This window comes from Drosophila navojoa, chromosome 5, assembly GCF_054131105.1.
Source record: "Drosophila navojoa isolate 15081-1374.11 chromosome 5, UAZ_NAV_1.0, whole genome shotgun sequence".
NCBI lineage: Eukaryota > Metazoa > Arthropoda > Insecta > Diptera > Drosophilidae > Drosophila > Drosophila navojoa.
Genome location: NC_142893.1, coordinates 23896768 through 23909552, shown reverse-complemented (window position 1 = coordinate 23909552; position 12785 = coordinate 23896768). Strand labels below are relative to the sequence as shown.

At 39.8% G+C, this 12785-nt stretch overlaps 2 protein-coding genes across 2 annotated transcripts; both read left to right on the top strand.

The window, feature by feature from the left end:
- Nucleotides 1-224: 224 nt before the first annotated feature.
- Nucleotides 225-1884, top strand: LOC108652895 (serine-threonine kinase receptor-associated protein). Its single transcript, XM_030386314.2, has one exon. It carries the CDS (start codon nt 347-349, stop codon nt 1706-1708), a length of 1362 nt encoding a protein of 453 aa, XP_030242174.1. The 5' UTR covers nt 225-346; the 3' UTR covers nt 1709-1884.
- A 5647-nt stretch (nt 1885-7531) lies between these two features.
- Nucleotides 7532-12201, top strand: dap (cyclin-dependent kinase inhibitor dacapo). Its single transcript, XM_018103615.3, has 3 exons — nt 7532-8484; nt 8567-9018; nt 10788-12201. Exons 1-3 carry the CDS (start codon nt 8324-8326, stop codon nt 10931-10933), a joined length of 759 nt encoding a protein of 252 aa, XP_017959104.1. The 5' UTR covers nt 7532-8323; the 3' UTR covers nt 10934-12201.
- Nucleotides 12202-12785: the final 584 nt, after the last annotated feature.

The window sequence follows — 12785 nt, the reverse complement described above, 5'->3', positions numbered from 1 at the left end:
CGTCCGTCTGAGTGCGTCGATCTCAGAAGTTATAAGAGCTGGAGAGCTGAAATTTTGTAAGTTTATCATATTTTTCCTATAACTCATCAAAATTATGACAGCACTGTCAAGAATATATACTTTGTGGGGTCTGCCACGCCTCCTTCTGATGATTTCCCATTTTCAATGGGTTCGGGGTGTAAAAATAAAAGCAGCTGGCCATGAATTATCGATAACAACTTTCAGATGACGTTTCTAATTTATATCGCTAAAGACATTCGTACAAATCCTGTATGCGTGCTGAAAGCTCTGCTAAAATAATATTCTAAAAAATCGTAATATATCTGAATTTCACTAATTGGAGGAAATGGCAAAGCGCTTCTCGAACACACAATTGCCCGTGAGCTGTGTTGGCCACAATAGCGACGTGTACCAGCTGGCGTTCAGCAAGGTCTGCGAGTCGGGCTACTACTTGGCCTCGGCCTGCCGGGATGGAAAGGTGATGTTGCGACACGGCGACACCGGCGACTGGGTGGGCACCTTCCAGCAGAACGGCCAGCCCATTCTGAGCGTGGACATCAATGCAGATGCCACTCGTTTGGCCTCGGGCGGTGACGACTGTGTGGCGCGAATTTGGGATGCAGTCGATGGCAAGCAACTGACCAAGATGGTGTTGAACTCGACTGTGCGTTGCGTGGCACTCAGCTCCAAATCGGATTATCTGGCTGTGGGCTGCCTGGATCGAAAGACGGGCCATCGCACCGATAAGGTTCTCTATATGTACGCGCTGGAACGCGCAGAATCGCCGATGTCGTTTGCAGGACAGGCACGGGGCGTGCGGGATGTCATCTTCTGTCGGGATGATCGCGCGATGCTATCTTCGTCGCACGATCGCTCGATACGCCTGTGGGATCGGATTAGTGGCAAGCAGGTGCACTCCATTTCATTGCCGCACCATGCCAAGTCGTTGGAGCTGTGTGCGGATGGACGAACTGTAAGCATTGCCTACGGCCACAGCGTTGTCTTCGTCGATGTGGACCGCTTCGAGGTGTTGCGGCATCACAAGCTGCCTATCCGCCTAATCGGCGTCTCGTTGCATCCGGAGAAAAAGACGCATGTGTGTGCGGGCAGCAATCGCTGGATCTACAAGTGTGACTATGCCACGGGCGAAGTCCTGGAGACCTTCTACGCTCACGAGCGTCATATGCACTGTATCAAGTACAGTCCCGACGGCGAGGTCTATGCCTCATCCGCGGCCGACGGCGGGCTTCGCCTCTGGCAGCAGACAGTGGGCAAGAAGTACGCATTGTGGGATGCACGAATACTTTCGATCGAAGAGGGAGATGATGAACAGGGCGACGCAGATGATGACGACGAAGGCAACGACGACGGCAATGGCGACGACGAGTATGAGGATGAGGATGGGGATGACGATGACGATGACGACGCTGTCAACTACGACGGCAACGGCGATGATCGCCGTGGCGCCGTCAGCGTCGGCGGTGGCGTCGGCGTCGGCGTCGGCATCAGCATCGACGTCAGCGGTGACGGCGGAGAAGGCGGAGCCGGCGGCGACTGCGATGGCAACAACGGCAGTGACTGCGATGACGTCGAAGAATACGGCAATGAAGAGGGCGAATGCGAAGAATACTACGAGGAAGAGGACGCATACGAAGACGGCGTCGCTGGCTCTGACGACGCCGATGCGCAGTCGTATAGTTACGCTTAGAACTCAGAGTAAAAAGAAATCGGCCCCAAAACCAGAATCCACAATCTCGAAAACTGGATATCAACTGTAGTTGCACACGTGTTTAGCGTTTCCTTGGGTTGATTTTCATCAGTTTTTTAAATTTGGTTCCAATAATAATAAACGAAAAAGGGTCACGCTCTGGTCTCTCTAATAAATTTGTCTGCGACCGAGCGGTGTTTGTGTGATTGACTGCCCCCAATCGATCTACCTGTGTCTGCCAGTCTGTACCCGCAAGCCTGTCGTGTCCGTCCGGTTGTCCCTAAGCCGCGACTCTAGCTACCTAACATTTTATTGTCTTCTCTTTTTTGTATACCATGTAGTCTCTGTAAGAGTGGGTATACTGTATCATGAGTTCAGTAGTTTGCTGTGTAGATATATATGTATATCTGTAGATTTCCTACATTCATGTTTCTTGATAGTTTATATATAAATTATTTATAATCTATACATAAGGATATTTAGTCTTCGAAATATTCCAACCAAAAGCTCTAGAAACATGAGAATATGAATTTTTTTGAATGTATGCAGAAATAATGGTACAGTTACTAATATGCAGATATTTATTGTTAGCTTTATCGAATTCGGAACAAAATAGCATTAGTGATATACCATTATGGTAAAGATATGATGCAGTAATTTCAAGAATTTTGTATAGAAACTGTTCACAGTCTAGCAAAATATCATGTCACATTCGTCGAAAAGAATAATAACTAAACTCAATGACTAATCACTTACAGTTATGATGTAAAGGGTACTGAAAATTTAAATAATTTTTATTTTTAAAGACATCGGAAACACTTTTCTTTTCTAATAAAAAAAAATAAAATATGTGATATCTAACAATAGTTGATATCTAACAGTCGTGTACAGCAGCCTGCCACATCCTCACACGTTTATTGTTACTCACTTCGAATGCTCAACCTGTTTTCGTTGCGCATTTGACTGAGTAAAAGGTTTCTGAAAGGATTTTAGGAAAACCCAAAAAGACGTGGTCCAATGCCCCAAACTCTCTGGTGTTTGGTGTTGTTAATGCTGCTTCTCACCAAATCAGAGTCATAAATGCATTTTATTATTATTTATACAGTCGAGGCAGTCAACAAAACGTGGCCCTCTGGGCATTGAAATCGTTTTATTATGCATCCGAAAGGCAGTACGTAGGCTCTCGATTTCTCTCACTTTGGGGTAGGTGCAAGGCGAGAGAGTCTGGCTGCAGCGAATGCACGACTGATAGACTAGGCAAACAGAGATACGAAACGCATGAAGATACAACGCAGCATAGATATAAAGTTTTTGGTGGGGCAAACAACGAAATGCTGACCTAAGTTACCTAACAAGATTTTGTCACTTAACTTCGTATGTTTGTTTGTTCTTGCTGCAAATGCATTTCCATAAATATATATGTATATACACAAATTTTCTTCTGCTGATAAAACAAGTTTTCCACACACATACACATACACAAGTAAACCCCCTGCTGCAGCAATCATGCTGCGCTTAGTTTCCACGCGTTTACCAGGAAAAACACTCCAGTGAGGACGTTTCCAGTCTGTCTCTGTCTCCCTCTCGCTATCTGCTTCTCTTTTGGTTTGTTTATCTAGTATTCCAATAAAACGAAATGAGTTGTCATTTCGGATCGGTCCTGCAACAAGGTTTTTATCTCCGGCACAAGTGTGCGCCCTGATTGATGAGGATTGTTATTGCAGACTGGCACAAGTAGCACAGTAGCCCGGAAAAAGGATTTCGTTCTCAACGGTAGCCAGCCCAAATATTTGCATATGTACAATATTTAAAATGTCCTATTTGCATTGCATTTGAAGAAAAGTCATCAATATGGCTCATCAGCGCATTAATTTTGGGTGATCTTCACTGTCAAATAGGACTCCAGCACTGACCGCAGCAATTTGTCCGAGAGTCTCAGGTCCAAGATAAGCCACAAGTCATTTATAAATGTCATGCGCATTTCTGATTTGTTTTTATATTAATGATTGGTCATTTAGCAGGGATCGAGATTCTTAGCACGGATAGAAGCAGCGCAATTGAAATAAGAGGGAGAATTTGATATGCAGGGAGTGTTTAGATGTTTGAGGAAGCACGATCTGGTTTTGCTCAGATTGACAAATGTGGATCCGGCAAAACGAACTTTCCCAGTCCAGAGTACAGAATGTATGGAAATCCAAATTATATTAGTAATCCACATTTATTGACAATTTAAAGCCGAGATCTACCATGACTTTGCTGAACTTCATATACATCTTAATCGTTGCCGTACCAAATATTGACGTATCCATGCAGCATAGCGCTGTGAACTCTATATTTGAGGGAACTAAACATTGAGGGAATCCATATCAGTGAAGCGTGGCTAATACACATTTAATTATTCTTGCCAAACAGAGAAAAAAAAGCTTGGTAATTTGGACAATAATGATAAGTGCTTAGGTTATAGAACAATTCAAACTTTTAAATATCTGCAAAAAAAAGGAACACAAAATGTATTTTATTGTTAAAAGAAAAACTTTGTTTTATATGATCTCTCTAATATTTGAACTACTATTTAAATTAAATCTAATATACTACCACGTATTAGTACAAGACGAATTTTGATAGATGCTAAAAGGGAAATAAATATAAATATAAAATACGATCACAAATAAAAAAAATATACGACCATATATAATATTGAAACTATAATAATAATAATATTTATATAGGGAGTGATCTTTGCAGCTGCTTCAACTAATTCTCATAGTTCCCAATATAAAGGAATTGCCGTACAGCGCAAAAGTAACCCATTTACTTGGTTGAAAAAACCCGAAGTCAGTTGCACCTCACTTACAAAAGAAATTACAATTTTCCCATAGGCTGTTAAACTTTATTAGACCCTATCGAAAACACTTCCGCTACTTGATGTGAATAATATCGTGACAAGCCCTTAAAAACGAACGCGAAAAATATCCTTAGCCATAGCGCACCTGCCCCAGAGTATCTCAGTTCCGAATTGAGCTTTGCGGTCACAGTTCGTGAGCTAAACAATTTTATGGCAATTTCCTTGCGAACCAGAATGATATATATGTATATATATATGTATGCATATGTATGCAGGCATAGAACAAAATATATCTTATGGCAATTTGGAACGTTACTTCGACTGTCACGCTAGGTGGGCAGGAAAAACTCGACCGGCCGCCCGCTAGGAACACGTGGCATATCGTATGCTAAGTTAGTTTTTTATTTTCATTATACTATCTTTGTCTCTGGGCTCGGGGGGTGTCTGTTGATTTTGTGTTCCGGTAGGCGCGATAAGGCGTGCTGCATTCGAAATGAGTGTAACGTATATTTTATGCAGTGTCCATTGAGGTTTTACCAAGTGAGATAATACTAGTATATTATGCTTACAATGGCGACCTTCAACTTGGGCTTCTTATCGAGACAGAGAATAGAAAAGAGACACTCTTATCACTCGAAAGGAGACCATGAAAGAGAGTAGAGTTATAGATTAAACAGACGCAATATTGCGCTGATAACTTGAACTATAAAACTTTTATATTATTTGCTTATCACTCAAGTATAGATCTAGGCATCAGAAATGTTTGATCAACTCAGAAAATTATCAAATATTGACAGAGATTTTTGATTCGTGCTGTATGAAGGTATGGAATGACCTTTATATAAGTCTGTGAGTATGCAATCTATCGTCGATCAAAGTCCTATAATATTGTCGAAACTTCTTATCATAAGATAGAAATGTAAACGCATTCCCCATTATAAATTTATGTCTAACAGAGTTTATAGAAGCTAAACAGATACAAATAAAATCAAAATTGGACTATTGATAACAATATTGTCAACATTTCTAAATTATCTAGAAATTCAGTTGTTGTTTACATATTTTTTGAAAATCCTTCGATAAATATTAAGTAATGAAATATTTATCTTAATTTTATATATTCATTTAAAGTTCGATTAAAATATGTAGATCTGTCAAGAAATGTTCTTGTTTATTACGACAGCCAGCATTAAAGGCTCATTTTTCTAAGAAAACAAATACGCATCTAAATACCCGCACGTTCCAAAGTTGGGCAATCCTTTGATGAGCTGCCCTTATAAAGGATTATGAGCACCACTTGAAGGACACCCCGAATTTTGTTGAGCTGAGTTACCTCTTTCATTATTGCTGCACAATTCGACGCCTCTCTTTTCCGTGTGTTTACACTGCAAAATGCTGCCCATATACATTTTCAGTACATCCTGTTAAGATATCGTCAACTCGAGAAAATTACTTAAAAGGATCACGAACTCTCGCCAGCAATCCATGGGCCTCCCCCCTTCAAGATCGTGACTTGTTTATGTTTCAGGCATGACTGCAACCCAACGCCGCCAGAATTTTTCCAAATTTGTTAAAAAGTGTGTAAATTTACGTTCCTATATTCTTCAGTTTTTTTTTTTTTTTTTTTGTGTTTTTTTGTTTTTTCTTCAGTTTTAGGAGGGTGTGTCTCATAAACATATAGCTCTGCGGTATGTCTGGCTAGAGGGGCGAGTCAAAAGAGACTTGGCTGCCTAATCGATCTATAGATCGGTTTCCTCTGCAGCCTTTTCTGGGGTGATCGCACTCGAGGCTCGGTTTTTCCTTTTCCACTTTTGGACAAAAAAAATTGAAGTAAAACAAGAGTTTTTCTTCTCTTTTCTCGGCACAAAGCAAATGATGTCTTTAGCTATGAACCGAGTTGACTTTTTCTATTCTTTTTGTCGCTTTTTGTGCACTTTAATTGCATTTGTGCAAAGAACATAAATCGTATTTTATTACCTTGGCAATGTAATTTAATTTTTTACGATTTTGCACTCGAATGGCGGAAAGCTTGTGAAATCTTTGTAAATATATGTTGTTCAAATTATATTAAAGAAAGCTCCCTATGTAACGGCTGCAAGTTTCATTATCTTCACACTCTGTTTCGCCTGTTCTAATGCACTTTTCCATCGACTGCCCCACATTTGAGAGCCAAGGCCCCCGAGCTACAATTGGAAAGTGAAACTGTTGTAAAACGGTTGGAAATTGTCTGCGCGGCCGCCCTAAATCCAATTTGTCCGACTCTGACATGGCATCACATACACATGCAAACAAGCACACGCACACAAATAAACCAAATCCAGTTTCAGGTTAAACAAACCGAATCCAAAACATTTTTATCTACTCATCGTATTCAAGCCAAAAGTACAGCTCCAACCCGGGCTGCAACAACGATGCGCAGGGATTTCTCCGTAAGCCGAATAAAGTATGTTCTTATTAATATACATACATACATACATACATACATACGTAGTTTGCATAAAAATTTAAATAATTTGGTAGCTGAACCTATTTTATATAAGTATTTAATAAATTCTTTACACTATCGCATGAGCTGCTAGTATGCTAGTATTAGTTAAGTTTTAAATACTTCTGCTCCTACGATGCTTTCATTCCTTCTATTCATCGAGCATTACAGAACTCATATTAAATTGGGTATGCCGCAGTTTTCTTAGGGTATGAGGAAAACAACAGCGTGAGCGTTGACTCTCTGCTGCTGCTTCGATCATTTTGAATTGGAGGGTTGCTATGCCACTGGGCCACTGTTACCAGTACGTTATATGGCAACGCTGCGGTGGTTGTTTGACGTTTCGTTTTGTGGTTGTTCTCTTGCGCTCACAACCTCTCGTGCGCTCTCCGACTCTATGAGACTGAGTCTGAGTGCAGCACTCAAGCAAGCAAGAGCGTAATGTGTCCGCTCTCTGAGCGCAAAGATAAGCGTGTATAAATATCATTTTTAACCGTTTGCTTACGTTCAGTTTTGTTATTCTGCTCGTTGCGCTCGGTCGAAGAGTGCGTTCGCAGTGCGCACTATAAGGCAAACCAACGAAATATTCATAAAAAGAAACAAAATCATTCGAACGCTATTATAAAATATATTTAACATATTACAACTTATGTTGTAAAGCAAAAGAAAAACACTAATCATAAAGTGCAAGCAAGTTGAACGCGTATTTCACACAGTCGCAAGTTAGACTCAACTCAACTCGTCAGTTTCTTCTGTGCCTTGAGTGAGTGGTGTATTTCTACGTGACCAATAAGACAACGATAATCGACATTTGCCAGTGCAACAAAAAAGCAGTACACAACACATTTGTTTATATCATATTTCTATACAAATACTCAAAAACAAAAAAAGCAACAAATACGAATTTCACTTTTAAAGACGCAAAAAGAACAGCAAGAACGAACCGCACACAAGCAAACATTTACGCTCAGGCCATCAACGCGACGACGAGTTGTGGAGACTCGTGTCGCGTGTAAGTGTGAGTGCGTGTGAGATTGCATGGGAGTGTGTGAGTGAGCTCTCCCCTCTTTTTGCTTTGGCAACGAAGACGTACAGGCGAGCACAAAAAACAATTTTAGTTCCCGCCAAAACTTTGACAGTTTGCTTAGTCGCCAATTCGCAAACAAGTGGAAGCAAGTAGACACAGAAAGACTCAAAACATACGACACGAGAAAAAACAAAAAAACGAAAAAAATAAGAAATACATCAATAAACCACGCAAAGAAAGTGCAACAATAACAACAGCATGGTCAGCGCACGAATGCTCCATCCAGTGGTGCTCAGCGAGTTCTGCAAGATGAGCTACAGTCCAGCCAGTCGATTGCAGTCGCCCTGCGTCCGCCAGTTGGACGTCAATCGCATCAAGCGCAATCTGTTTGGCTCAGTGCCGCTACAGGAAAACAAACCGTACGTAAAATAATAGTATTTAAAATGTAGATTCATATATTCTGTATCATTATTAACATATGTACATCATTTCTATTTTTAGTAGCTTCTTTAGCGCTGAGCTAGAGCTTCAGCAGGAGCGCGCCTCGCAGAAATGGGGCTTTGATTTTCGGGCAGATCGCCCGCTGGCCAGCAATGCTAGCTACAACTGGCAGCGCGTTAGTTCGCAAGAGTCGACTTTTGCCCCACAGATGTACACCCTCACCCGTGCCGCTCATGTGCGACCGGCGGCTGGACCGACAAGCGATATGGATGCGTTGCTGAACGATCGGGCAGATCGTGAGAATTCGGCAAATTCCTCGCTGGACTCGAGCGCGGACACCGAGTATGACTCGCAGGATGAGTCGCTGAGTTTCAAATGCAGCAGCAGCAGCAGCATCAGTGTGGTCGCCTCCACGTCTGCAGCCGCATTGATCGCCTCCGCCTCCTCCTCCGCCACCGCCTCAACCTGCAGCTCGCCCGCGCAGCAACGGAAGCGACAGCTTAAAATCACAGGTGAGTTCTGTTTCCTGCTGCGCCCTATTTATGCTACTACCCTAGCGATCCTCCCCAACCTACCTTCCCAGCGTTCTGCCTGATTGCACTTGAACTTGGTTCTTTTGTCCGTTATAAATTCATTTCCCATAACGCTCTATGCCCACTCTTTAGTGGGTGAGCTCGTGAAATGGGAACTAAACCCAAACAAACTGCGTACAGTGCTCGCACGATAACCACTACTGTGGTAAAAAACGTTTGAATGATTATAATTAAATTTAATTTTTTATCAGATAAAAAATTTTCTGTAACTTGGATCTTTGTCAAAAGAATTCTCCAAATTTTCGTATAGAACAATTCTTATATATATATATTTATTTATTTATTTTTTATAGATCCATAAGTACCTAATATTCATATTAGATTTTCAACATTTATGGATATAGTACAGAGAACTAGATGAAATGTAAATTTTTTTTTTTTTTTCCAATGTTTCTATTATTTATGTATGCTACGAATTTCAAACCAGCCAAACTTAAAAAATATTTTGAATTCTCTGAAAATTGATAAACTGTTTTATGTAAGAGTTCACTGCAATCAAATTACATAAAACACATATTAATTGACTATCTAATTGATCATGTATAAGATTTATTGTGTACACCGGAAAGTAAAGACTTCTCAGACATATCATATATGTATGTATATCATATCCTTAATGCATTCCGAGGTTAGTTCATTAATCGTTTTCTGCCATGGGCGCAGCCTTTTTCATTGATTCTCGCGTAGGCGTTGTTCCAACATCCCCAAAAGTGAATGCCACAATAACTGGCTCTACCCAATGCGGCTTTAAGGCGTATAATTAGTTTTGTTTGATATGATTTGGTCAAGGGGTTACGATATAGCAGTGCGATCAGCTGCAGCTGTTTTCGAGCTCTGATTCCCCCAACCGCATACCCTCCCCATCCCCGCTGGCTCTGCCTCTGGCCTAGAGTCAATGCACGCAACATCCCTACGATTGCCCCTGCGACTGGGACTGCGACTGCGCCTGCGTCGCGGGGGTTGATTTTCAAATGTGATCATTGCATGCGGGTTGCTGTAAATGTTAACAGATGTGCGCGGCTCTGCTTCGATTTGACCTCATTAGAGGCAGCCAAAAGCAGAGGCAGAGGTAGATAGAGCGAGAGAAAGAAATAGAAAGAAGGAGCGAGGAGGGGGAGCAGCACACAATGCGCCGCCATCAAAGCGCTGCGCTTATCAACAGCCGTTGATTGCTTTTGTATTATAATTTCTGTCTCTCTATTTTTTGTAGTGCCACTTGGCACAGTTATTAACATAAAAAACGGAACGAGAGAGAAATAAGTGTCTGTGCTGGACAGCCCGCATGTATCTAGCCTTGTTGTGGGCATGGCTGTACTTTTGTGCAGCGAAGCCTAGAATCTTGCCCAGTTGGCAGTTGGGCGTGTAATTTATGCAGCTATGCAGCAAGATCGATGCAGTGCTGACTACCTGAGTGCGCCTCTCGTTTTCGTTTCGCGCTCATTCATTTATTTCGTTCAGCTACCCCTGCTGTGGCAGCCAACCCCTGGCCAGCCACGTGCCACAATTCCGAAAAATCAAAATGTGCAAAAACAGGCGGCGCCTGCTGTTATTATTAAGCATCAGACAACAAATGTCGTGACTCATTCATTCACTCGCTGAGGGTAGCAATGCCAGCTGACTCTGATATCCCTGCCTCTATTTGTATTTTATTTGATTACTAAATGTCTGCCCTTTGTTTCTTCTTCTAGAGTTCATGAAGGAGCGCAAGCGACTGGCTCAGGCGCCCAAAAAACTGTCACCCGCCAAACGTTTGCGTACCAGCTCCGGCAGCAGTAGCAGTAACGCGAATGCCACCTCCGTCGGAAGCCTGCTGAAGCGCACGCGCCACAACTAAGACATCAACACAAACGTCAAACACAACCTACACAACTTGCAATTTGTAATTTAATTTTGATTTTTTACAACACTGCAAAGGGCAACATACGTATTTTTTTACAAACACGATTCACGAAACGAAACACACCAATACATTTCTATAGCGTAAATTTTAAGTAGTTTTCACATTGCATTTTTTTACATATACAAAATTAACTACTCATTTTTGTGCAGTGCAAGGGCGAAAGTTGCGAATATTAACATATAGTTTAACTAGTTTATATGCCAGTTACTACAACCAGTACTAGTACTAGAACAAAATAGATTCTAAGCATTAGCCAAGTAGCTACATCGAGCTATATGAAACTTATTAGATTTCTCTAGTGAGAAATGCCATAAACTAAGTGATTAGTTCTTAACAACTACAACACCAGCTAAATCAACATTAAGAACAATAGGAAATCGAGATAACGTTAATCTAAATTGTAAAGAAAATCAGAAAATCTTGAGACATCTTTAATGAAAGCCACATTTGAATACCATCCTTAACCATGAATTATCTAACTTAACTAAACTAAATTGTAAATCCAACCTGTTAAATTTTACCAGCAACCTACGAGTTCCTTGTAAATTTTGCAATTCAAAACTTGACGTAGTTCTGCGTTCCTTGAAAATTCTTTATACTCATTTGTTTATATATGAACATTTGATTGAATGCAGAGTTATGTTGATTTTTGTTCCTTTAACCAAAGCAATCACTAAAACTCACAATTATAATTATAGTTTAATTAGTAATTATAATTGTTTTTGTTTTTGTGGCTGTGACTGTGAACAAAGTCCTTAAATTCGACCAGTGTAATAATATTTACAAATTAAGTCTATCTCCTTTGCTAATTTGTGAGCTTTTGCAGATTCTTAATTTGGTATTTGCAAAATCTCATGAATTTGCCATTACTCAATTGTAAACTTTATATAAAATTAATTTCTATCCGTTGCCAAATTGTTTGGCAAAAGATGAATGAGATTTTGCTTAACTCTAATGTACAAATGCTATGAATACTAAATATATATTCATATATATGTATTCACATATATATACTTATATATATCAACTATTATATAACTAGGCAGAGCCTATATTATTGAATAACACTTACACTGATCATCCTACTTCATAAGTCTAGCATATAGAAAAAATCCAAAGTATTTATATCTAATGCATATTGTGTTTATAACCCCACTCATACTTCAATAAAACAAGAAAACAAAAAACGAACTATCATTCAATATTACGTCTAGAATTATTCATTTTTATGTTATTGTTTTCCTTTGTACACACGTATTTGTTTATACACTATAATATTTAGTTTGTAATTTGATTTCCTTAAGTTCTTTTGTTTTTTTTTTAATAAACCTTTGTTTTTCTTCATGTAGTAGATTAATTTTGATTATATTTTAACTAGTTCTGCGGAGCTACAAATAAGTCCTGCTGTGTTTTATATGAACAGGTTATCGGTTTATGAATTTGTGAATTTGTCAATGTGTTCGGGCTATGTTGATTTGTAAATTTGATTGTTTTAAGACTCTATATTTAAATATCATTTCACATTTTAATTGAATTGATTAGGAATTACGACCAAATGAATTTCATATATTAAAAGAAACAAATCGGTTAGGTATATATATATCGATACGATTTTTATGTCGAAAATGTTTGATTTTTATACTCATTCACGAAATGGAACGTTTGTCAGCTAGCTGTTTAGAAATTGCTATCACGAGCCTTAGGACATGAAATTTAAAAAAATTCCTATGGAAATGGATTAGATTAGATGGAAACTACATAGTTACTTAAAATATCACTCTAATGT